The sequence below is a fragment of the Dromiciops gliroides genome, chromosome 1, assembly GCF_019393635.1.
Source record: "Dromiciops gliroides isolate mDroGli1 chromosome 1, mDroGli1.pri, whole genome shotgun sequence".
Taxonomy (NCBI): Eukaryota; Metazoa; Chordata; class Mammalia; order Microbiotheria; family Microbiotheriidae; genus Dromiciops; species Dromiciops gliroides.
The window spans coordinates 78,530,506-78,554,639 of record NC_057861.1 but is presented as its reverse complement, the minus strand read 5'-3'; the positions used below and the strand labels follow the sequence as shown (position 1 = coordinate 78,554,639).

The 24,134-nt window shown below is 41.5% G+C and overlaps 1 protein-coding gene across 6 annotated transcripts; it reads right to left on the bottom strand.

Annotated features, from left to right (window-relative positions):
- Window positions 1–284: 284 nt before the first annotated feature.
- LOC122738897 (zinc finger protein 436-like) lies at window positions 285–20,880 on the bottom strand. Of its 6 annotated transcripts, none has more exons than XM_043980785.1 (5): window positions 20,778–20,820; window positions 11,988–12,081; window positions 7,445–7,571; window positions 6,461–6,571; window positions 285–3,010 (listed from the first exon to the last, which is right to left on the bottom strand). In XM_043980785.1, exons 2-5 carry the CDS (start codon window positions 12,021–12,023, stop codon window positions 1,410–1,412), a joined length of 1,875 nt encoding a protein of 624 aa, XP_043836720.1. In that variant the 5' UTR covers window positions 12,024–12,081; window positions 20,778–20,820; the 3' UTR covers window positions 285–1,409. The 6 variants fall into 6 exon arrangements, with proteins under 6 accessions (XP_043836720.1, XP_043836728.1, XP_043836723.1 ...); XM_043980793.1 differs by having other exon boundaries at window positions 6,461–6,568; XM_043980788.1 differs by having other exon boundaries at window positions 20,788–20,813.
- Between the last annotated feature and the right edge of the window lie 3,254 nt (window positions 20,881–24,134).

The following is a 24,134-nucleotide window of genomic DNA, read 5'->3' as shown; positions in this document are numbered from 1 at the left end:
CTCACAGTTCTGCCCTCTAGGGCTATATAGAACAAGTCTTGGAGAAAGGTAAGGGGAAGAAGCAGTCATGAAGTGGTAAACACTTCACAATCCTTCAGTGGGTTCCAGATACCTCTTCTGAAGTGTTAATTCATTATAAAGAGGAGAAATTAACTCTCTTTCATCTTTAGGTGCTATAACTGAGAATAGGGGTCTAGCAAAATACTTTTAATTGAATTAATTCCATAACAAGTAAAAATTCTGTCTTAACAAAATAATAATTTTAAACGTAAATATTTTCTCCCCAACAAAGCTGTTTCAGTTCCATACAGGTAGGCCCAGAGTAAAGATGCTTTATTAATCTGGTCTTAACAAATTCTAAATAGACATGGTCCTGAGTTGTGAAGACCTTACACTCTTACAGAGATTTGACATTTCTGACTAAAACTTTCCTTACAGTCTTCATCTTGTAAGAACTACTGATCATTCCTCAAACTTGATATTTCATCGCCCATTGTTTTGTTTTTCTTTCATTCTGGAGGCCCCAGGGGTGGATAATCACAAGTCAGAGGCATTGGTACCTTCTATTTCCAGGGTTTCCTTCCTTGGGAAGCCATTCCCCATACTTATGACAAACTCCCTCCTTAACCTCCCTCACTTCTTTGAATCCTTGCCTTTCTTTAATGTTTAACTAAGGTGCCTTTTCTCTAATGAAATCTTCCTTGATCCCCTATACTTGTAAGCCCAGTATCTTAATATTATCTTGAATATTGTGTGTATATTGTATGCCTACATTCAGGCAGGATGAATGTTTATCTCCCTGAGAATTATTTAGCCAATGCCTTGTTCATTGCAGATATTAATAAATGTTTGTTGAATTGAAGGTGTCATCAGCTATCGTGGGTTCAATTATCATCTGTATGAAAATGACTCTCAGCTCTACAATTTAGTCCTAATTTCTCTACTGAGCTCTAATCTTGAATCAATAACTGCTTATTGGACATTTCCAGCTAGATGTCCCTTGAGAATCTCAAACTCAACATTTCTGAAACAGATCTCAATTATCTTTCCCCACAAACCTATCTCTCCTACAAACCCCTATTTCCGTTGAGGATCTCACCGTTCTTCCAAACACCCAGGTCTAAAAACCTGTGAGGACTGTTTCCTCTCCCTTGCCATCTGTATCTAATTAATTACCAAGCCCTGTCAATCCTACATCCTTAATAAACATCTCTCAAATTTGTCACCTTATGAAATGAATATTCACTGGATGATGACAGGTGATAAAAATACATTGAATAAGGGTGAAGTGACATCAAAGGCTCTGCCATATATATTATATGCATATAATTTCCTCTCCTATAGGAATGTTCTGCTTTTCAATGTGTAAGCCCCAATTAAAAACATTTCTACATTCATAATTATTTTCCTCAAGTATGAATTTTCTGATGCTTAGTAAGCTGTGAGCTCTGACTGAAGGTTTTTCCACACTCTTGACAACTATAAGGTTTTTCTCCAGTATGAATTTTCTCATGTTGAATAAGGGATGAACTCCTACTGAAGGCTTTCCCACATTCCATACATTCATAGAGTTTTTCTCCAGTGTGAATTCTCTGATGTACAGTTAGTTGTGAGCTCTGACTAAAACCTTTCCCACATTCAACACATTCATAAGGTTTCTCTTCCATGTGAATACTTTGATGTTGAATAAGGTGGGAACTCTGAGTGAAAGCTTTCTCACAAACATTACATTTATAGGGTTTCTCTCCAGTATGAGTTCTCTGATGACGAATAAGCTGTGAGTTCACACTGAAGGCTTTACCACATTCATCACACCCATAGGGTTTTTCTCCAGTATGAGCTCTCTGATGCTGAATAAGTTGTGAACTCCAACTGAAGTCTTTCCCACATTCATGGCATTTATAAGGTTTCTCTCCATTATGGGCTCTCTGGTGTAAAATAAGGTGTGAGCTTTGACTGAAAGCTTTACCACATTTATCACACTCATATGGTTTCTCTCCAGTATGGATTCTCTGATGCTGAATAAGGTGTGAGCTACAGCTAAAGCTTTTCCCACATTCAAGACACTCATAAGGCTTCTCTCCAGTATGAATTCTTTGATGCTGAATAAGATTTGCTCTCTGACTGAAAGCTTTATAACATTCATTACACTTATATGGTTTCTCTCCTGTGTGAGTTCGCTGATGTCGAATCAGTTCTGAATTTAGATTGAAAGCATTACCACATTCATTACATTTATATGGTTTCTCTCCAGTGTGAGTCCTCTGATGTCGAATAAGTCGTGAGTTCAGGCTGAAGGCTTTCCCACATTCATCACATCCATAGGGTTTCTCTCCAGTGTGAATGCTCTGATGCTGCATAAGTCCTGAGCTACAAACAAATCCTTTCCCACATTCATTACATTCATAGGGTTTCTCTCCAGTATGAATTCTTTGATGTCGAATAAGATTGGAGCTCTGACTGAAGCCTTTCCAACAATCCTTACATTTATAAGGTTTCTCTCCAGTATGAATTCTCTGGTGTCGAATAAGTTCTGAATTGAGATTAAAGACTTTTCCACATTCATCACACCCATAAGGTTTCTCTCCAGTATGAATCCTCTGATGTCGAATAAGATCTGAATTGTATTTGAAAGTTTTGCCACAGGTATCACATCCATGGACTTGCTCTCCCATAGTATCACTCTGGTATAAAACAAAACTTGGATTCAGACCAAAGTTTCTCCCAAATTCACCACATTCCTGATTTTTTTCTCCCATGGAGGTTTTGTTGTGGTTCATAGTCACTTTACTGAAACCTTTCTCCTGGAAAAAAGATCTCTCCAGTATCACCTCAGTAGAATCTCCCTGATTATTTTCTAACTTTCCCCCAAATGCACAAACTTCTTCAAAAACAGGTTCCTGAAGAGCATCTCTAAAAGGTATTTCTGAGGTCCCTCCAGGTGATTTTACATCTTCTGATATATCCTCTTTTTTATAAGATGTCTTGTTCTCAGTCCCTATCTCAGAATCTGAAACAATAAACAAAAATGTTTTCTGTACTGGGAGAAAGGAAACTCCTAGAAGAAGATTATAATCGGGAAAAAAGAAAATAATCATTGAAATTAAGGTCCAAGAGAAGCAGATGGCTTGGATAGCCCTCAAAATTAGTATCAATAGCTGGAAAGAGAAAAGAAGAAGTAAGAGCTGGTGAAATGGAGGAATGGAGTCTTGGAGAAAGTAGTCTATACTTAGCATAGTGCCTGGCACATTGCAAATGCTTACTAAATGCTTTAATCTAATTTAATCTATACTAGAGGCAAAGAGAATGGATAATGAGAGTCAGTTGAGAAGGGTAGGAGGTTTAATGAAAGAACAGACAAGGCAAAGGAGCTCATGATGAGCAAGAAGTTTAGTGAATGAACAAGAAACAAAAGAGACAAAATGGGGCTAGATAGGAGATTTAGCAATTAAGGAGTAGGCAAATGTTGAGGAGATGAAGAGGTGACATCCGGAACAGGGAGGTACGAATGACAAACTAACACAGAGAAACCACTATGGGTAGCAAGAGTTAAACACTAAGTAAAAAGGACCTTCTGACTGGTTCTATGGTGCTCATCACCTGGATATACAACTTCTCAATTTAATAGGGGCCCTTGAAGGGAAACCAGTGATAAAGCAGCCCTTTTCCTAGTCACATTAACTTTTCTCATGTCACTGACAATCGAAGTGGTGCCTCTATTTCTGCTCAGAGCCATTCCCTTTCCCCATGTTACAGACCCTCTTCCTTAGCCCATCTGTATTGCTGGATTGCTTCTCTTCATCCTATAAGTAGATCAATATCTTCCTAAAGAATCTAACACAGGACAGAGGACCAGCATTTGCTACAATTTTTTCTCTTCTGAGGTCTTCTCTATTGGACTCTCTCCATTCTGACTTGTGACATAACACAAAAAAGAGTGCATTTCTTACAATCACCAAAGGCCTCCTGACAATTCCAAGTGACCCTTCTACCTTCACATCTTCATCAATGGTTCAGTTGCTACTGATAGCTAATGCTCAGGGCTTATGTCTCAGCAACATTTCCGACCCAAGCTCCTTGGATACTGCCTCTAATGGTTTACCTCCTACCCCTTTACCAGTCCAAGAGACTTTCTAGAAGAGCTGCATCAAGCCACCTTCTTTGAGAGTAGGAGCTCCTCATAGCTCTGTCCTCGTGCCTTTATTCTTCTCACTAGATAACATAATCCTAAGAAATGTAATTTTTACATAATTGCACACGTATAATCTATATCTGATTGCTTACCACCTCAAGGAGGGAGGAGAGGAGGGAGGGAAGGAGGGATAAAATTTGGAATTCAAAACTTTAAGTAAAAATATTTATTCTTTTTTTTTAAAAGAGAAGAAATTCAATTGTTTTCCTTTGGCCACATGTTCCTTTGACATCATTGTCCTAGAGAGTTGCCTGGGACACTGAGGAGCTTGGCACTTAATAAATGTATATTTGATTAATTGATCCACCCAGGGGCACATAGCCAATATATATTAGAGGCAGCACTTGAATCCAGATCCTCTGGACTCCAAAGCTAGCCTTCTCTCTACTTTACCAGGTTGTTTCTCCAGTTTGTACATAGTAAGCACTTATTAACTGTTTTCAACTCCTTTGCTTGGCTTTAAAGGTCCTCCACAATTCCAGTGCTTATCTTTCTTTTTTGCTGTTGTTGTTTGTTTTTGCAGGGCAATGAGGGTTAAGTGACTTGCCCAGGTTCCCACAGCTAATACATGTCAAGTGTCTGAGGCCGGATTTCAACTCAGGTCCTCCTGAATCCAGGGCACCACTTAGCTATCTTTCCAACAGAAATTCAGAGTATTTCCCACCATGCACTCTACTCTGCAAACAAACTGGATTATGCTCTATTTCGTAGACATGTCCTGAGCTTTTCCATCTATTCACAATGTACCCTGGGCCTAAAATGTCCTTTCAAACCTATGTCACCTGCTAAAGTCCTACCCACCCTACTAAGCCCAACTGTAATGCCTCTTCTTTCATTAAGCCTTTCCTGATCCCCCATCAACATCCACCTTCCTGCCTGAACTTGACCTAGTACTCTGTTTTGCATCTCTCTCAGCACTCATATATTATGTCTTATAGGTACTCGTATATGTACCTTAACCCACTACCACAAGACTGTGAACTCTTGGAGGGCAGGAACTGTTTCACCTAAGTTCTATGTATCCCTTGAGTGACTATCATAGAGCTTTGTACATAGCAGGTACTCAGTTTCTTCATGCATAAAAGGAAGGATCTCTATGATCCTACCACCTCTGTGATTCAATGGCTAAAGTTCTTTGTAATCCGAAATCCCTTCCAGGGTAAAAAACCTAGTGTTTTTGTTGTTCAGTCATTCAGTTATGTCTAACTCTTCTTAACTCCATGGACCATACTGTCCATTGGGTCTTCTTGGCCAATACTGGAATGGTTTGCCACTTCCTTTTCCAGTGGATTAAGGCAAACAGGATAAGTGACTTGCCCAGGATCACACAGATAGTAAGTGTCTGAGGCTAGATTTGAACTCAGGTCTTTCTGACTCCAGTCCCAGGGCTCTATCCACTGAGCCACCTAGCTGCTTCTAAGTACCCTAGTGTGCTGGCCCTAAACACCTAGAGACTACAGGCTTCTCTGTGAGACCCAGGAAACACACTTGCAGCAGACTGAGTAATTCCTACCAAACACTCTGCCCTTTCCTGGAAATTTCCATGTTCTATGCTTATACTTCTTATTTGATTCAACTAGAGCTTCTTGCATTAGCCAGTACATATCAGCTCCCTATCAGCAACAAGAGACAGAAAACCAAATGGACTCACTTAAGTAAGAACTTCCTCTTTCCCCATAAAACCCATTCCCTTTAGCTGCCTCATTGAGCTACCCTGGTATAAAAGCACTATAACCCAGGCATCCTATACCAAATAAAAGTGATAGAGACCTCAGTGGAATTGGGTGTGCCAAATGCTGAGAGAGATTCCTGAAGAACTAGCACTGAGCCACCCTTACTCATCAGCCCATAATCCAAAGACCAACCTACCCAGTGTCCCAATAACAACACTGGTTATGCATCTTTCTTTGTTGCCCTTCATCTTCCATTCTCCAGTCCCCTCCATCTTCCATTCTTCCATTCTCCAATTCCTTTTCAGCCTTGAGTTTCCTTTTGTGTGAGTTAAAACATACTGTAATAAAGTACTATTAGTTTATGCATTCCTGGTCTGTATGATTCTTTTGTGAATTCCTTTCTCAGGTCCCTGGATACCTGTATTTCTCATATATATGTGTATATATATTTATATGTGTATACACATGTACATATATGTACATATAATCACTCAAGTCCACTTCCCATTATTTGATTTTTTTACCCTCTGATTTTTTCCAAAGCAAGTATGACTATTTTGGAAGATAATGACATAGCATTCTCTCTCTCTCTCACCTCTTTTCTTGGTGTCCTCTCTTTCCTCAGTACCCTGTAGCTCCAAGTCCCATGGCTCTTCTCCTCGCTCCAGCTGAAAAATCAGGTCAGGTTTGGAGACTGGAAATCCTGCTTGTGATAAAGGAAAGGGACGGGTTGGTTCATGTTGTAGGAACACAAAGTATTCTCAAGGCTCAGTCTTAGTTCCCAGATGTACAAGGGAATGTCAAAAGAGGTTATGATGAGAAGATCGCAAGGGCAAGTTTTCTGAAGAGACAATATACCCAGGAAGGACAGACCCAGCAAAGGAACTGAGGGTCTGGATACAGACAGAAGATAAGAACTGCTGGTTCCCACATGCTGACTGTACAGGAAATTTTCACTAAAGAACACGTTATCTGCCAAACCCAAGAATTTATGCTCTGACAAAATCCTAACACGGATGGCAACTAGGTGGTACAGATGGGCTCAGAATCAGGAAAAACTGAGTTCCAATATGACTTCAGTCACTTCCTAACTGTGTAACCCTGGGCAAGTCACTTAACTTCCATTTGTTTCAGTTTCCCCAACTATAAAATGAGGAAAACAACAGCACCTACCTCACAGGGTTGTTGTGAGGATCAAATGAGATAATATTTATAAAGTGCTTTAGCTCAGTGCCCAATACATAGTAGATGCTATTTAAATATTTATCCCTTTCCCCTGATAGAAGTTTATGAGCCCCCCAAAGGAATAGGATCTCCTACTGAGAGCTCAGAGGACAAGAAAATGGGGACCTCAGGCCTAGCACAAGGAAGCTGCCCGTTTTCTGCTTTGGAAGGAAGAGACTTATCCATTGAGCACAGGAAGCAAAAACATTCATCCCTGCATAAAAAAAGGGATAAAGGAGCTCTGAGCCCTGAGTCACAGCTTAACAGAGCTCCTCAAAAACCTAGCAACCTCTGATAAAGGGGAAAGCTAGAAAACCCCAGGGGAGAAGGGGGAGATTCCAGAGAATAACCTTACCCAGGCAGACCAGGTTCCCATAATTCTCCAGCATGACGTCCCTATAGAGAGCCCTCTGAGGAGAGTCCAGGCACATCCATTCCTTCCTTGTGAAATACACAGCCACGTCGTCAAACATCACTGTTTCCTGAAACAATATATTTCTGCTTCCTCAGAGACAATCCCCAGGCCTCTACATCAGAGAGAGTGGCATAGGGAGCAGGTTCAGTGAGGGAAGAAGACTTTGGAGGGAGGAGGAAGGTAACATTGTGTGTGTATATACAGGCAGTGTTCACCACTGCTTGATAGGTCTGAGTTAGCAAGGCTAGCTGTATAGAGGCTACCTAATTTCTCTTGGACAGGATACCTACAACTTGACCACCTGTGGCTGGGTGACAGCATCCTCTTCTCCTCTAAATTCCACTCTGTCCAAATCCCAAGGCTGAGCGCCATGTTGATACAATCTACCAATCTTCTAGGTATCTCTTCCTCCTTTCTCATGGAGCTCAATACCTGGCTCAGCTACTGCCCTCATCCATACACACTTCAAAATACATTTTCCCTTGAAACTTCCGGCCTTCCAGTTAATACAGCCATGGGTTCATCAATCATGACCTGTACTCTACCTTGGCCAAGCCCAGGCATGAGTACACACCACAGCCACCATCCCATCTTACTATTTTATCTCAAGACTCTCAAGCCCTGAAACTTCTCCTTCCAATGAGTCTCTAAAAAAGTTCTAAGTGATGTATAGTGAAGTGAGCAGAACCAAGAGAATGTTGCGCACAGTGACAGTAATATTGTTTGATGAAGAATTGTGAATGACTTAACTATTCTTAGCAATACAATCATCCAAGACAATCCCAAAGGACTAATGATGAAGCATACTATCCACCTCCAAAGAAAGAACTGACATTGATTGAACACAGACTAAAGCTGCTATGTTTCACTTTCTTTCATTTTTTTCTTTTATTCAAGTTTTCTTATATAAAATGACTGATACGATGTTTTACATAATTACACATGTATAACCTATATCTGATTGCTTACTGCCTCAGGGAGGGGGAAAGGAGGAAGGGAAGGAGGGATAACATTTGAAACTCAAAACTTTAAATAAAAATGTTTTATTATTTAAAAAATTAAAAAGTTCTAGGGATAAGTAAATACAATCAATCACTCAGAAGCATTTATTAAGCATTTCTTAACAGGCTAGCTACAGTGTCTGGCTACAAAAACAGTACAGTTCCTACCCTCAAGAAGCTTACATTCTTCTAAGGAAATAGAACATATTCACAGATAAGGAAATACAGGATATCTATAAATGATTTTTCAGGGAGAGGGAGGCACAGGATGCTAACAAGTGGAATTTGGTCTCCTGGAGGAGTTGGCCCTAGAGTTGAGCTTTGAAGGGAACCAGGGGTGACAAGAGGCAGAAGTAAGGAATGAGAACAGTCCGCACTTTGAGGGCACAACTTTCCAAAGCCACAAGCAGGAGGTAGAATGTCACATACAAGAAGAGCAAAAAGACTGATTTGGCCAGAATGGTAAATGTGTAAGAGGGAGTAATGCGTAATCAGCCTGGAAAAGATTGTGAAGGGTTTTAGTGCCAAACACAAAAGGTTCTATTTTATTCCAGGAGTCACCAAAGCTTTTTGAATAGGGGCAGACCTGTGTCAGCCCTAATATCATTTAAGGGGAGAGTACAATGACAAGTCAGGGGAATAGGAAAAGTTTCCCAGTATAGATGATACCTAAGCTGGGTTTTAGAAGAAGCTAAGGATTTTAAGCAGTAAAGGTGACAAAGAAGTGTGTTCCAGAGATGCAGGACAGCCTAAGAAAAGTAAAGAATGTGGGAGATGGAATGTTAAGTTTGGAGAACAGCAAGTAGGTTGGATTGGCTGGAACACAGAGCATATGGCTAGAAGAAGTTGTAAAGGGTTTTTTGTTTGTTGGTTTTTGTTGGGGCAAGCGGGGGTTAAGTGACTTGTCCAGGATCATACAGCTAGTAAGTGTTAAGTGTCTGAGACTGGATTTGAACTCAGGTCCTCCTCAGGTCTCCAGGGCCGGTGCTCTGTCCACTGCACCACCTAGCTGCCCTTGTATTTACTCTTAATGTGCTTATATAGATGTGTGTGCGTGTGTGTGTATATTATATACACTATATATAGTATGTATGTGTGTATATGTGCATATATATGTATATGTATATATGTGCATATATATGTATGTATGTGTGTGTGTATATATATATATATATATATATAATCTTCCCAGGGGCCCTAGTATTTCTTGTCTTTGTATCCCAATGCCTAGCAGAGCTAAGTACTTAATAATATCTATTGAATTTAATTAATGATTCTCCTTAACTACCATGGATTCAACTATCATCTCTCTCTGCATGACTCCAGAATATCTCTCTCTCCAACCCTACTCCCTCTCTCTCTCTCTCTCTCTCTCTCTCTCTCAACAGGTACCAAATCTTGCTGATTCCACCTCTATAACATCTCGTTTCCATCTCCTTCTCTCTGCTCAGAGGCCCACCTTCCTACCTCAGACCCTCATCTTCCTTAATATCAACTATAAAGCACCAGCTTCCAGTCTCTCCCTTCCCCAAAGCTGCCAAAATAATCTTCCTAAAGTAAATTTCTAGAGGTATCTCTCCTGTTCAAGAAGCTCTGGCAGCTCCCTACTGCTACTAGAATAAAATGCAGTCTTCACCACAGCATTTAAAGCCTCCACAATCTGGTTCCAATCTGTCTTTCTAGGTTTGCTGTATGTGATTCCTTTCTACTAATTCTATGTTCCTGCCAAACCTACTTATTTCCTGTTCCCTGTACTTGATATTGCATCTCCTGTCTCTGAGGCTTTGCACTGACCATCTGATGTACTTTTTCCTTAGTCTCTCAGCATCCCTGGCCTCATTCAGGCCTCCTCAGTTCAGGTGCCACCTCCTATGGAAAGTCTTTTCTGAACCGTGTTATTAAGAATTTGCTTGCTCTCTCCTCTAGGTATATCCCCTCCCAAACCCCAAGTAGAATTTAAGCTCTTTGATGACAGGGACTGTTTTGGGGGTTTTTTTGTTTGTTTTGTTTTGTTGGTTTTTTGTGGGGCAATGGGGGTTAAGTGACTTGCCCAGGGTCACACAGCTAGTAAGTGTCAAGTGTCTGAGGCCGGATTTGAACTCAGGTACTCCTGAATCCAGGGCTGGCACTTTATCCACTGCGCCACCTAACCACTCTGTCAGGACTGTTTTTTATTTTCTCCTCGCACTGTATTCCTATCACCTAACCTACTGCCTTATACATACACTCTAGGCTCTTCATGAGTACTCACTGGATTGGAATGTAAAACCAATATAGGGGCTGAATCTTAGTCTTCCAGGTGGCACAGTGAGTCTAGTCCTGGACCTGGAGTCAGGAAGACCTGAGTTCAAATCCAGACTCAGACACTCACTAGCTGTGTGACTGAAGACAAGTCACTTAACCACTGTTTGCCTCAGTTTCCCCATCTTTAAAATGGGGATAACCATACTACCTACCTCCTAGGATGGTTGTGAACATCAAATAAAATGACATTTGTAAAGCACTTTCCAAACTCACTATATAAATGTTAGTTATTATTACTATTACTATTATTATTACTATCCCTGGAGTATATAACTATGCCTTGCCCATAGCAGGCTCTCAATAAATATCTGATGAACAGATAAACATAAAATTAAGTAAACTCTGTTTCTCATACACCTTGCCTACCTAGTGGCAGCCACCAAATTGCAGGTATTACTTCTGTGAGCAATGAACCATCTTTGACTGAGCTTGATACCCCACCTGATGTGAGCACAGAGTTACAGGTTCTAAATTCCCCCTTACGGTGATGGATACCCTGGGCTCCACACTGCCTATCTTAGACTTACTCTGAGCTGATCACACCAAGGAAATTCCCTGGCTTCCCCAATATTTCCACACAGAAGGGCTTGGTCCAAGAGGAGCCCAAAGGAGTCTTGGTCCACTGCCTAAACTGCCTAAATCAAGAACAGGACCCTGGGAACCCATCTTTGGCCCTTCTGACCTGCTGACATGAGGGTACAAACAAGCTACATGGGGGTATCATAATTGGGATAGGAAGGGGCTGTATAATCATCACATGTATAACTTCTTTGATCCCTGAAATAGATGGGGGAAAGAGATCTTCCCTAAAAGGAATCATGGAAAAAGGAGTCAAGAAACTACCTATGTTGTTTCTCATCCAACAGAGGGGTTTAGGCTTAAAACTCTGCGTAGGGTTTGCTGAGCAAAGAATACCCAATGGAAGGGAAGCAGACAAGGCCTCACTTGGAAGCAGATAATTCCCAGAGAGAATTATAGAATGTAGGGCCCAAGTGGGGGATGTGAACCACAGTGACCACAACTTCCAAGGTCTATCTAGAAATAGGTCTAAGAGATTGTTACACCTATAATCCTGGGAAGATGAGGGAAAGGGAGAGGTTAAAGAGGGAGGAACCAGTAACCATGCCTACAGCTGAAGAAAGAAGACAAGTGATGGGACCTCTGGAAGGACAGCTCACCTGGGACTTTGCCAGTATCGGGAACACAGCTGCCATTGCCAAGGCTCCTCGGCTCCCTTAGGGAAAGGGGCAGATACCTGGGGAGCAGGCAGAGCTAAGGGAAAACAGAGGAGCCGTGAATGAGACCAGTCCTTTCCTGAAGTTCCCTCATTCACTAGGATTCCTCTCCTTTATAGGAAATGGGAGGTCCTGGGCACAGGCATTTCCTTAACACCCTCCCTTTCACTAAATCACCATCAGTCACCATGACCTGAGCCCCTAATGAGTATGGGAACATGTCTGAGGCTCCATAGCAGACAACAGAAGAAAGTAGAAATAATATCCTTACAATAGAAGGGATCATAGGCAAATAGACTAAATAGAATTGAATTTTGGATTTCCCACACTCTTTCCTTCCTCTAGTGTGAACAATTCATAAATTAACAACATATAATGAAAGGAAACTTAGTTGAAAAGTCTACGCAGTCCTAAATCACATCATAGAATCAATCCCAAAGGGAATCCAATCTTGGTTAATCATGAATCCTGTCTATATGCTCCTCAACTTCTCCAGGTGATCCATTCTGCTTCTGAGTAGCTATAATTATTGGGAAGCTTTCCCTTATACCAATCCAAAAATCTATCTTTCTATAACTTCTTCCCAGCAGTAATGGTTCTACCACCTGGGGCCAAGCAGAGCAAATCTAATCCCTTTTTCCCATGACATTTCAAAAATGTGAAGACAATTAAGTCTCTTCTCTAGACATCCACAGTTCCTTCAACCAATGCTTATATGTCTTTTTGTATGGTTTTCTGTCTTTTCCTCATCCAAACCACCTTTCTCTACATTGATTTCATTTGCCAAGGTCTCTCCTAAAACATGATACTCAGGACTATATGCAATGCTTAGGTGCATTGGACTAGAGCAGAGGACAGAGGGCCTTGCCAGCACCTCCATCATTCTTGCCTGTTCTCTCTAGGCAGTAAGTATTTACTCACCACTCTGCCCATCACTCTTCTCTGAGACTGATATCTGATGTTCTGGCAAGGCTTAGGAAAAACAACTTTCATATAGCTCTAATTTTCTTCCTGCTTCTTACCAGGACAAAAAAAAATTCTTAAAATCAATGAATAAGAATCACATAGTTGTGAAATCTCAGAGATGGACAGGACCATAAAAGGTCATCAACCAACCAATCAATCAACAAGTCTTTATTAAGTGCCTACTATGTACACTGTGCTAGACCTTGGGACACAAAGACAAAAAAGACAGTATCTACCAGGAAGAGCTCATGTAGAAAGTACAGCTTGAGCTGAGCTTTGAAGGATGCTAGAGATTCTAAAGGACATCGAGGTGGTACAGTGCAAAGAGCCCTGGGCTTTGAATCAGGAAAACACATCTCAAATCCAGCCTCAGACACTTACTAGCTGTGTGACCTTGGACAAGTCACTTAACCCTGTTTGCTTCAATTTCCTCATCTGTAAAATGAAGTGGGGAAGGAAATGGCAAACTGCTCCAGTACCTTTGACTAGAAAACACAAAAATGGGGTCATGAAAAGTCAGTCTGAGAAGCAGAGGTGCAAAGGAAACACATTTTAGGCACAGGGGACAGACCGTACAAAGGCACAGAAACAAGGAATGGGAGTGTGCTGTGTGAGGAATAGCAACAAGGTGAGTTTGGCTGGACTGAAAAGTGTGTGAAGGGGAATAAAATATAATAAACCTGGAAAGGTAGGCAGGCATCAAGTTTTGAAGGGCTTTCAAAACCAGGGGAGTTTATATTTAATACTAGGGATAATAAAGAGCTACATCAGGAAGATGGTAACATGTTCAGACTTGTAATTTAAGAATATCACTGACAGCTGTGCAGAGGATGGTTTGGAGAGGAGAGAAACTTGAAACAGGGAGACTAATTAGGAGACTATTGCAATAATCCAGGCTAGAAGCAATGAGGGCCTACACTAGGGTGGTAGGCATATATGTGGGTGGAAAGGGATCAGTGTAAGAGGTATGTGGAAATAGAAACAACAAGACTTGGCAACTGAATAGATATATGGGTGCTTGCTTTGGCGACATATAAACTAAAAATTCATTTGGAGAGTAAAAGACACTGAGAGGTAGAGGATGACTCTGAGGTAGCGAACTTGAATTACTGAAAGGATGGTGGCGTACTTAAGAGAAATAAGGAAGACAGGAAGAGGAGAAATATTAGGGGAAAAACTAACTCGTTTTATTTTGGAAATATGGAGTTTGAGATCTACAAGACATTCAGTTCAGAATGTCCAGAGCTAATAGGCAAAAAGAAAAAAGAGATGTTGAAACATGTGTTTTTTTTTAATGCACAGAAGACCAGAAGCAATCAGAAACAAGCAGAGAAAAGGTTTGAACACGCTATGTTGACTCTACCATATGCTTAAAAGTTTTATGAAAAAAATTAATAAAAAAGTGTCCAGAGCTGAGGAGACAGTTCAGAGGTTGTATATATAAGTCTAGTACTCTTATATATAGCTCATGAGGTCACCAAGAGAAAATGTAGAGAGGGAAGTGTGGTGTTTAAAATTATATGTGGTCATCTTATTTCTGTCCCAAGTTTAGGGAAAATTAGCTGGGGTTTCTAATATATTTGTTACTTATAAATTAGAAGCTTTAGCACCAGTTTTGGGCATTAAGCATTTATTAAAGCATACCAAATACTATTAAAGAGAGAACAATTGGCTCAGAAAGTTAAGAAACGACCTATCTAGCCTATAGCTCAGCCTGGCCTGCTTCTTCCTCCAAGTCTTCCTCCACCAAGAGCCTAACTGAGAGTGGAAGCTTCCTCTGGGACTGGAGGAAAGACAGCCCTTCCACACTGCTCAAAGCTAATTGGCTAGCATCACTCAAATCTATTGGCCCACTGGACCTGAGGGTGATCCATGAGCAGAACGAGCTGAGGTCAGAGCTCAGAGAACACACCCTCTGAGGGTCAGGCCTTCAGGTAGGTGTGATTTCAATTAAACTAACTTTAAGTGAATTAATCAGAAAAGTCAATCCAATTAATCTTAATATTATCCACTTGAGCAGGGGCCTCTGGGCATCCCCAAGCCCACCATTTTCTCACAGAAGGTCTATGGCAGAGCCCAGGGGTACATTTACAGAGAGTAAACAGTGTCAAGGGCTGTAGAGAGATCAATAAGGATGAGGCATGAGAAAAGTCCATTGGATTTGTCGATTACAAGATCATTGGTGATGTTATATACCAATTTTGTTATATGGGATAGCTATCTGGGAGGGGAAGGAATACAGGAGGAAATTTAGGCAATGTAAAAATAAAAGATATCAATAAAAATATTTTAAGGGATCACTCATAGCCCTGAAAAGAGCAGTTTCAGTTAAGTGATGAGGTCAGAAGATAGATTGCAAGACTGATAGGAGAGGGAATAGAAATGACAAGTGCAGATGGTCTTTCTCCCCTACCCCCCTCCAACCCACCCCCGCAGAAGTCTGCCTGTAAAAGGGAAGAGAGATATAGGGTAATAGTATGAGGGGAGGGTAGAATTAAGTGAGGGTTTTTAAGAATAAAATGAGACCTGGCTGTGTTTACAGTCAGCAAGGTAGGGGCCAGTAGAGATTAAAGAATAGAGAAAGGTGGGAATAACTATGGGAAATATGGAAGAGGAGATGGAAGAAGATGTTATCAAGGGCACAAGTAGAGAAAGGGGTTACACTTGACTAGGAGATCCAAACCAATTCTGGTCCAGGCACTGAATAGGAATCCCTTCTGAAAAATTCCTGACAAGTGCTCAGCCAGATACCACACAGACACCTCATAGAAGGCTCACTACCTATCAGGGCAGCCTATTCCACTGCTGGAAGGCTCTACCTTTAGAAGCAGCATTATAGTGACATAGAGGATAGAAAACTCCACTCACCTGGAGTCGGGAAAGTCTGGGTTCCAATCCTACCTCTGATACTATGGGTAAGACCTCTCAGGGCCTCAGTTTCTTCATCTGTAAAATGGAGATAATACCTGTACCTTGTAGGGTTGCAATGGGACCAACTCTGAGAAAATGTTTGTAAAGTGTCTGGCAAACCTTAAATCAATTATATGTATCAGTTACTATGACAACCAGAAGTTTTCCCTTACCTTGTACCAAAATCAGTCCTCATGTCCCTTTACCCACTGTTCTTTATTCTACGCTATGGAACTAGGTAAAATAAATAAATCTAAGCCGTCTTTTGTTCAGTGGAAGAGGGGAAACTGTCCAGGTCCTTATTCTTAACTTTACCTGCTCTGCCCCTCACTTCGGGGTAGGGCTGCTCAGTATGACCCCTTTGGGGTGGGGTGTGTGTGTTGGGGTTCTGGTGGGAAGGGGGAAGCAGAGAAAAGAATCCCCGCTGATATAAATCATGGAAAATGTTCAGGCCTTTCAGAAAATTCACAAGACAAAAACATAGGCCCAGAATACAGGAAAATGTAAGCTCCTTGAGGGTAAGATCTGTTTTTCTACTTTTTGTCTTTGTATTCCCGCACATCTGGCACAGGGCCTTGCACTTAGCAGATTCCCAATAAATGCTTGTTGGATTGAATTGGAACACAGCAAAGAGCTAACATTTATAAAAGGAGACCAAAGAGATGAATATATAGAATAGAAATAGAGTTAGAAGAAGAGGCCTTGGACATTTTTTTTTTGCGAGGTAATGAGGGTTAAGTGACTTGCCCAGGGTCACACAGCTAGTAAGTGTCAAGTGTCTGAGGCCATATTTGAACTTAGGTCTTCCTGAATCCAGGGCCAGTGCTTAATCCACTGCACCACCTAGCTGCCCCGAGATCTTCTTCTTCTTCTTTTTTTTTTTTTTAGTGAGGCAATTGGGGTTAAGTGACTTGCCCAGGGTCACACAGCTAGTAAGTAGTAAGTGTTAAGTGTCTGAGGCCGGATTTGAACTCAGGTACTCCTGACTCCAGGGTCAGTGCTCTATCCACTGTGCCACCTAGCTGCCCCGCCCTGAGATCTTCTAATTCAACTGCTCATGTTATAGCTGAAGGGGAGGATCTTGCCTTCACATAGATAGTAAGTAGCAGCACTAGGATTTGAACCCAGGTTCTGACTCCAAAGCTAGCACTTTCTAGTTCTTTATGTCCTTTACCTGTAACTAACTGTCCATAAGTAGCAACACTAGGATTTGAACCCAGGTTCTGACTCCAAAGCTAGCACTTTCTAGTTCTTTATGTCCTTTACCTGTAACTAACTGTCCATACACCTGTTTTCCTATCAAGCCTTCTGGTTATTTACTTTCCCTTCAATACCTCATCCAGCCTTCCTCTCCACTGTTATCCCTGATCTCATACTTGGGGACATATACATGCTGATATCTCCTCAAACACCTTATTCTCTTGAGCAATCAAACTCAAGGATGTCTTTAACAGCCATAGACATGAGATTCCTCCATCACTGATAACTGTGCTATCTCCATTTTCTTGAGCTCTACAATTCCCCTTTTTGATCATGATCTCTTTTTTTTTTTTTTGGGTGAGGCAATTGGAGTTAAGTGACCTGCCCAGGGTCACACAGCTAGTAAGTATCTGAGGCTTGGATTTGAACTCAGGTCCTCCTGACTCCAGGGCAGGTGCTCTATCTACTGCACCACCTAGCTGCCCCTGATCATGATCTCTTATTTTTCCATCTTGTCCTCTGTTTCACTCCTACTGAATCTATTTGATTTTTTTTTTTTTGAGTAGGTAAAAGAGACCTTCTTTTGCCTTATTTTTTCACCTAGCCTTAATCACTGAATGGGTGTTGCCTCAGACAAACTGACACCTGGGAAAGACCTTATCTTAAAAAGACTAATGCCTCCCACTGCATTCAGGGCCATTTCCAGTCATCCTGCTCTGTGTCTTGCTACTGGACCCAGATGGCCGTAGAGGAGATCATGAGGCTGGTGGCTTTGCACAACCCTAACTCACTTAAATCCAATTCACTTGCAAGTTATGATATCACTTTCCTTATTTCATTGGTCCTTTTCAAGAATGAAGGACAGGGGGCAGCTAGGTGGCGCAGTGGATAAAGCACCAGCCCTGGATTCAGAAGGACCTGAGTTCAAATTCTACCTTAGACACTTGACACTTACTAGCTGTGTGACCCTGGGAAAGTCACTTAATCCTCATTGCCCTGCAAAAAAAAAAGAATGAAGGACAAACAACAACAACAATAAATCTACTATTCTCCATCTTCACCATGACCTCTATTCCTTCCACTCCTTTCTACCTTATCGATTCATCATTCCTTCTCTGGCTTCATTTTTCTCATCTTGCAGTCTTGATCCTATAGTTGACCTGTTCAGTACAATTCCTTCCAAACCTGGGTTCTTTGTCCGTTTGTTCTACCACAACCATTCATACCCTGTCAGGCCTCAACACTGGTTCATTACCATCATCATCCCATCAGAGTCAATTAGGTGGTTCAATGGATAGAGCACTGGGTGTGGAGTCAGGAAGACCTGAGTTCAAATCCAGCCTCAGATGCTTACTATCTGTGTGACCCTGGGAAAGTCACTTAATCTCTGCCTACCTCAGCTTCCTCAACTGTAAAATGGGAATAATAATAGTACCTACCTTACAAAGTTGTCATTAGTGTCAAATGAGATAATATTTGTAAAGCACTTAGCAAGGTTTCTGGTCTATAACAGGCTCTAAATAAATGCTTATTCCCTTCCATTCCCCATTTCTCTTCTTGTTCCCATACTCATGAAGAAAATCAAATGACTGTGTTAACTGAGTCTACTACTAATTTATATTATCTAATCTTAAAAGGGCCCTCATTTCTGTAAGGTAGCAATCTTTCCATCTTTCCATGGGGAAGCTAGGTGGTGCTGTAGATTGAGTGCTGGGCCTGGAGTCAGAAGGAATTGAATTCCAATCCAGCCTCAGATACTTATTAGACATATGACCCTGGACAAGTCATTTAACCTCTGTTTGTCTTGGTTTTCTCATCTGTAAAATAAGGGTATTAAGATCACTTTCCTCCCTGAGTTTTTGTGAGGCTCAAATGAGATAATCATTGCAAAGCCCTTAGCAAGAGCCTGGTACTATATAAATATTAGCTATTATTATGAATGATTCTCTAGCATGCTCCCTTCACAGCTGTTTTGAACACTCTCTTTCTTTGAGCTCTCTATGCCTCCTTCTCCTCCCCTTTTCTTTCAACACATGATCTTGTCTCTTACTTTACTGAGAAAACTGAGGCCAACTTCCTTACCTCCCTTACTCCACACCTATAAATCTTCACCTTTCTTTGCCTCTTTTGCTCTAGGAAGAGGTGGTTCTTCTCATCAAGTGCTCACCTCCCTGTTTGTACCATTAGATTGGAAACTCCCTGACAGCACAGCCTACTTTTGACTCTCTTTGTATCCCTAGCATTTAGACAGAGCTTGGCATATAGTAGGTACTTAATAAATGTGTGTTGACTTTCTTGTACCCTTTATCCCACCACTTCTTCTTTGTTCCAGGAGCTTTCTTCCCTAGAAATCATTCCCCCTTTCTCATGTTTCATCTTTTTCTTCCTATTAATTCCTTACCTGCTACCTACAAACATGCCTAGGTCTTCCCCATCCTTAAAAATCCTTCATTTAACCCTGCCGCCTTTTCAAACTTTCACCTCACTTTTCTACTCTCATTTCCTCACTACCCATTCACTATCCAACCTTTTATCAGCAGGGTTCCAACCCCACCCCTGTGTTGAGCCTTAGAGGTCAACTTTGAGGTTCAGCCCCCAGATGAGAAAAGTTCATTACCCAAAGTTTAGAGCCCAGGTCCTGCCTCCAAACCCAGTACTTGTTGATTCCTCAGTGACTGACTCTGTTCTAACTTTTCTACAGACAGACAGACAGAAAGACACACACACACACACACAGCTCTAGGCTCTCCCTCTCTCCCAAACAATCTGCCAAAGTACTGTTCCTAAGGTGTGGCTCTGATTTATAAGCCTCCATTGCTCAAAAACCTTCAGCGGTTCCCAGTGCTTTCAGGCCCTCCTTAGCCTGGCATTCAAGCCCTTAACCTTCTGGGTCCAACCTACACTGTCTTATACTAGTGCCCTCAGATATTCCAAGTGCCTGACAAAGTTGGCTCCACTCACATCTCCCATTCTACTATCAAAAATATCTCTGTCCCAAATCAATGGAAATACTCCCTGCTCTCCTGTCCCAAACCATGACTCTCTGAACTCTCAAACCCCTCGTACCTTCCCTTGCATAAAATCCTTCCGAATCACACACACACACACACACACACACACACACAGAGGATACTTGCATGCATACCCTTCCAACATGGGCATATGCGTACATATACACCATTCTAACACACATATGCATGCATGGAAATCCTTCCCACACACATATCCTACATGTACACCCTTCCAGCATACACCCATATACGTGCATGCACACAAATATACTACATAAACACTTTTCCAACACACACAAATATGCATGGACACCCTTCCAATACACACACAGACACACCTGCATGAACACTCCTCCAACACACAGATATACATGCATATATACTCTTCCAAACGTATACACATGCATGTTTACACAATCTTCCAATACACACACACAAGCCTGCATGGACACCCTTCCAATACAAATACGTATACCTGCATACACACCCTTCGAACACATGAATATGTATCCATCATGGATGCACACACATTCTTCCAATGTACATACATACATACATACATACATACATACATACATACATACATACATACATACATACATACATACATACATACATACATACACAAATACACGCCTATCCTTACCCCAACTCACCCAGGGAAGTCAGTTAAAAGTCTAACAACAGCCGGAAGTGGGTCCCCAACCAAATCACTCCTGGCAACAAGAGCCTCCCAATGCCCCTGGCTGTAGTACTTCCGGGTCTGCTCTAGGCTGCTGGGAGGACTCATCTTCTCGCTGGTTCACTTCCCTGCTGGGTTGTGAGTTGACAAGCTTGTAGAGCTAGATGGGGGTGGGTGGAGCCCCTGAGGCTGCTTGGCCAAGAGCCCAGCTCCCTACAGTCTCTAGTTGGGAAGAAGAAAGGGGGTGGGGGGAAAGAAGGGAAGATTGTGGGGATCTTGGGCCGGGCTCAAAGTTCAATTCAGTCCAACTACCTAAACATGTTTTTTTATTAAGTGTTCACAGGTCCAGGGCCCTGTGTTCTGTATCACCCAGATTTCAAGGATGAAAAACCACATAGTCCAGGGCCTTCAAGTGCTTGCAATCTAATAGGTACACAAATAAATAATACAAAGTAAAAAACAGCAAGACCAAAAGAAAGATCCAAAGTGCTTCAGGATAATTTGAGGCAGAGATCACTTTCTGCTCTGGGGGGTTGGCTTCCTAGAGGAGGTGGTGTCTGTGCTGGGTCTTGAAGAATGGAAAAAGTTTCAACAAACTGAGATGAGAACATCTGTCCAAGGCAATCTGTGCATTGCATAGATGCAGAAGGCAGACCTCTCCAGAAGTTCAGTTCTGCTGTACTACCACAGCCCATGAAAGGAAGTGGTGAGATATAGGGCAAAGATAAATTAGATTTGAATTGTGACTGTCTTAAATCAAAGGGGTGGGGTTGGAAGGCAGGGAGGGGAAGGAGAAAGTGCATCATAGTTTCTGGCCCTCATTCAGGGCTTTCAACTTTCTGGTCCAATCTACATTAAATTTCACTACTGCCTTCTACATATTTCAAATTCAGGAATTTCCACTCAGGCAGCAGAGACTAAGGCTACTGTGATCAGCATTGCACTTGAGAGTCTAAGATTTAGTCAGACACTGAACAGACTTCCTGCTCACCTACTATGTTCCAGGATATCTGGAAGAGGTGGATACAGAGACTGAGAAGTCACTTTCAAGTCTTTAAGAAACTTCTGATCTGGGGCAGCTAGGTGGCGCAGTGGATAGAGCACTGGCCCTGGAGTCAGGAGGACCTGAGTTCAAATCCAGCCTCAGACACTTGACACTTACTAGCTGTGTGACCTTGGGCAAGTCACTTAACCCCAATTGCCTCACCAAAAACAAAAACAAAAAAAAAGAAACTTCTGATCCATTTAGTACCTGGAGGCAGCTGACTGAATATCTGAATGTATTGGTCAGGCAACACAAATGACTAAATTTCTGTTTATCCCTGTGTACTGTCTGATGGTTACCCTGAGTAATTAAGATGATGGTGAGCTCTATGTGCCTTTGGTGAAGGGGTTAGGGGAGATAACCATCAGACAGACAATAAACATTTATGGAGGACCTATTATGTGGCAGGCACTGTGGTAGGTGCTGGGTATAAATATGAAAAAGACAGGGAGAAAGGTATCTCAGAGAGCCACGCCTCTGTGCCATGCCTTCTCCCCATGAGAAGTCCAAGGACTTCTCTCTTGGTTTCTTTTCCCTAGAGCCTAAATAAAATATTATTTTATTCTTAAAAAAAAAAGAAAAAGAAAAAGACAGACCTTGGCCTCAAGAAGATTACAATCTAATGGAAGCATACTCATGATGGAGTCCAAAGAAATATAGCCAAGTAGGAAATGAAGAGATGATCTGTGTGAGAGCTCTCTGTAAATGTAGGCCTTAGGAAGAAGGAAAGGGAATAAGCATTTATTTAGCACTTACTATGTGCCAGACACAGTAAGTACTTTACAAATAAAGCTCTTCACTCCTCCCTCAAGCTCCCCAATCAGAAGAGAAGGGGTGCCAAGGATACTGATGAGGTGAGTACTAAAGTTTATGAAATCTTACAGGATGATGAATTTCCTTGATGATGAGGTTCCTGGGTACATAAGTCCAAGGGAGTGCAGCCAGATAGGACACAAAAAGTATAAACAAACAGCTACACCTGTGTTTTCTGAAATGGGAAATGGGAGGCACTCTAGAATGATGGGAGCAAATCTCTATATCTATAATAACTATGATAGCAAGGAGTGGGTGTGACTAGAAATACCTACCATTTATATATCACCTCAAGGTTTGCAAGGTATTTTCCATACATTCAATACATTATCATATTTCAATCTCATAACAACCTTATGATTGTTAATAATCTGGCATTATTATTTTTTTAAGTGAGGCAATTGGGGTTAAGTGACTTGCCCAGGGTCACACAGCTAGTAAGTGTTAAGTGTCTGAGGCCAGATTTGAACTCAGGTACTCCTGACTCCAGGGCCGGTGCTCTATCCACTGTGCCACCTAGCTGCCCCAATAATCTGGCATTATTGATTATTGTTAACTGGCATTATTGTCATTTTACAGATGAAACTGGGGTTTAAAGAGGTTAACTGACTTGCATATGATCATATAGCTAGTGTCAGATGTAGGATTTGAACCCAGGTCTTCACAACTACAAGTCTTGCACTTTGTTTATTATGTTTGGACTAGAGAAGAGAAAATGTCTCAATTGGTTGGTTGAGTTTTTTCATGGAAGGAAATGGAGTCTGCAAACTATGGGCAAAAAATAATTTCCAGCAAAATTCTGGTTCCTTATAGAACTCTGAATTTTAAAAAACATTCTGTGGATATGGTTTTTTTTGTTTGTTTGTTTGTTTTGTGTTTTTTTAGTGAGGCAATCGGGGTTAAGTGACTTGCCCAGGGTCACACAGCTGGTAAGTCTTAAGTGTCTGAGGCCGGATTTGAACTCAAGTCCTCCTGACTCCAGGGCCGGTGCTCTATCCACTGTGCCACCTAGCTGCCCCTGATATGTTTTTATATATGATTTCTATTCCCCATGACACTTCTGTGAGTTTAATTAAAATATTCTGCTTTTTTGCAGGGCGGGGGGGGGGGGGGGGGAGGAAAGCTTTCAACTTCCATCAGAGTTATCACTACTGAAAGAAAACATAGAAAGTCGCATATTAATTAGCATTAAATAGCATGACAAATGACCAGACAATAGAAAACAAGAGTTTGGGATTAAAATCTTGTCCATAAGGCATGACAAAGCAAACTGTCTTGGCAAAAGCTATGGGGAAAATTTGAGGAGGTAAGAGAAGGGAAAGGTGATTAAGGACTTAAAATGGTAGGCTAGAGAGGTGTTTTTTCAACAAATTCTCTTTTCATGGTCTTAAAATCTAAACTGAGGGTGACAAGGTGTAATATAAAAAACAGGGGCTTCATTTTGGAGTCAGGAAGAACTTCAA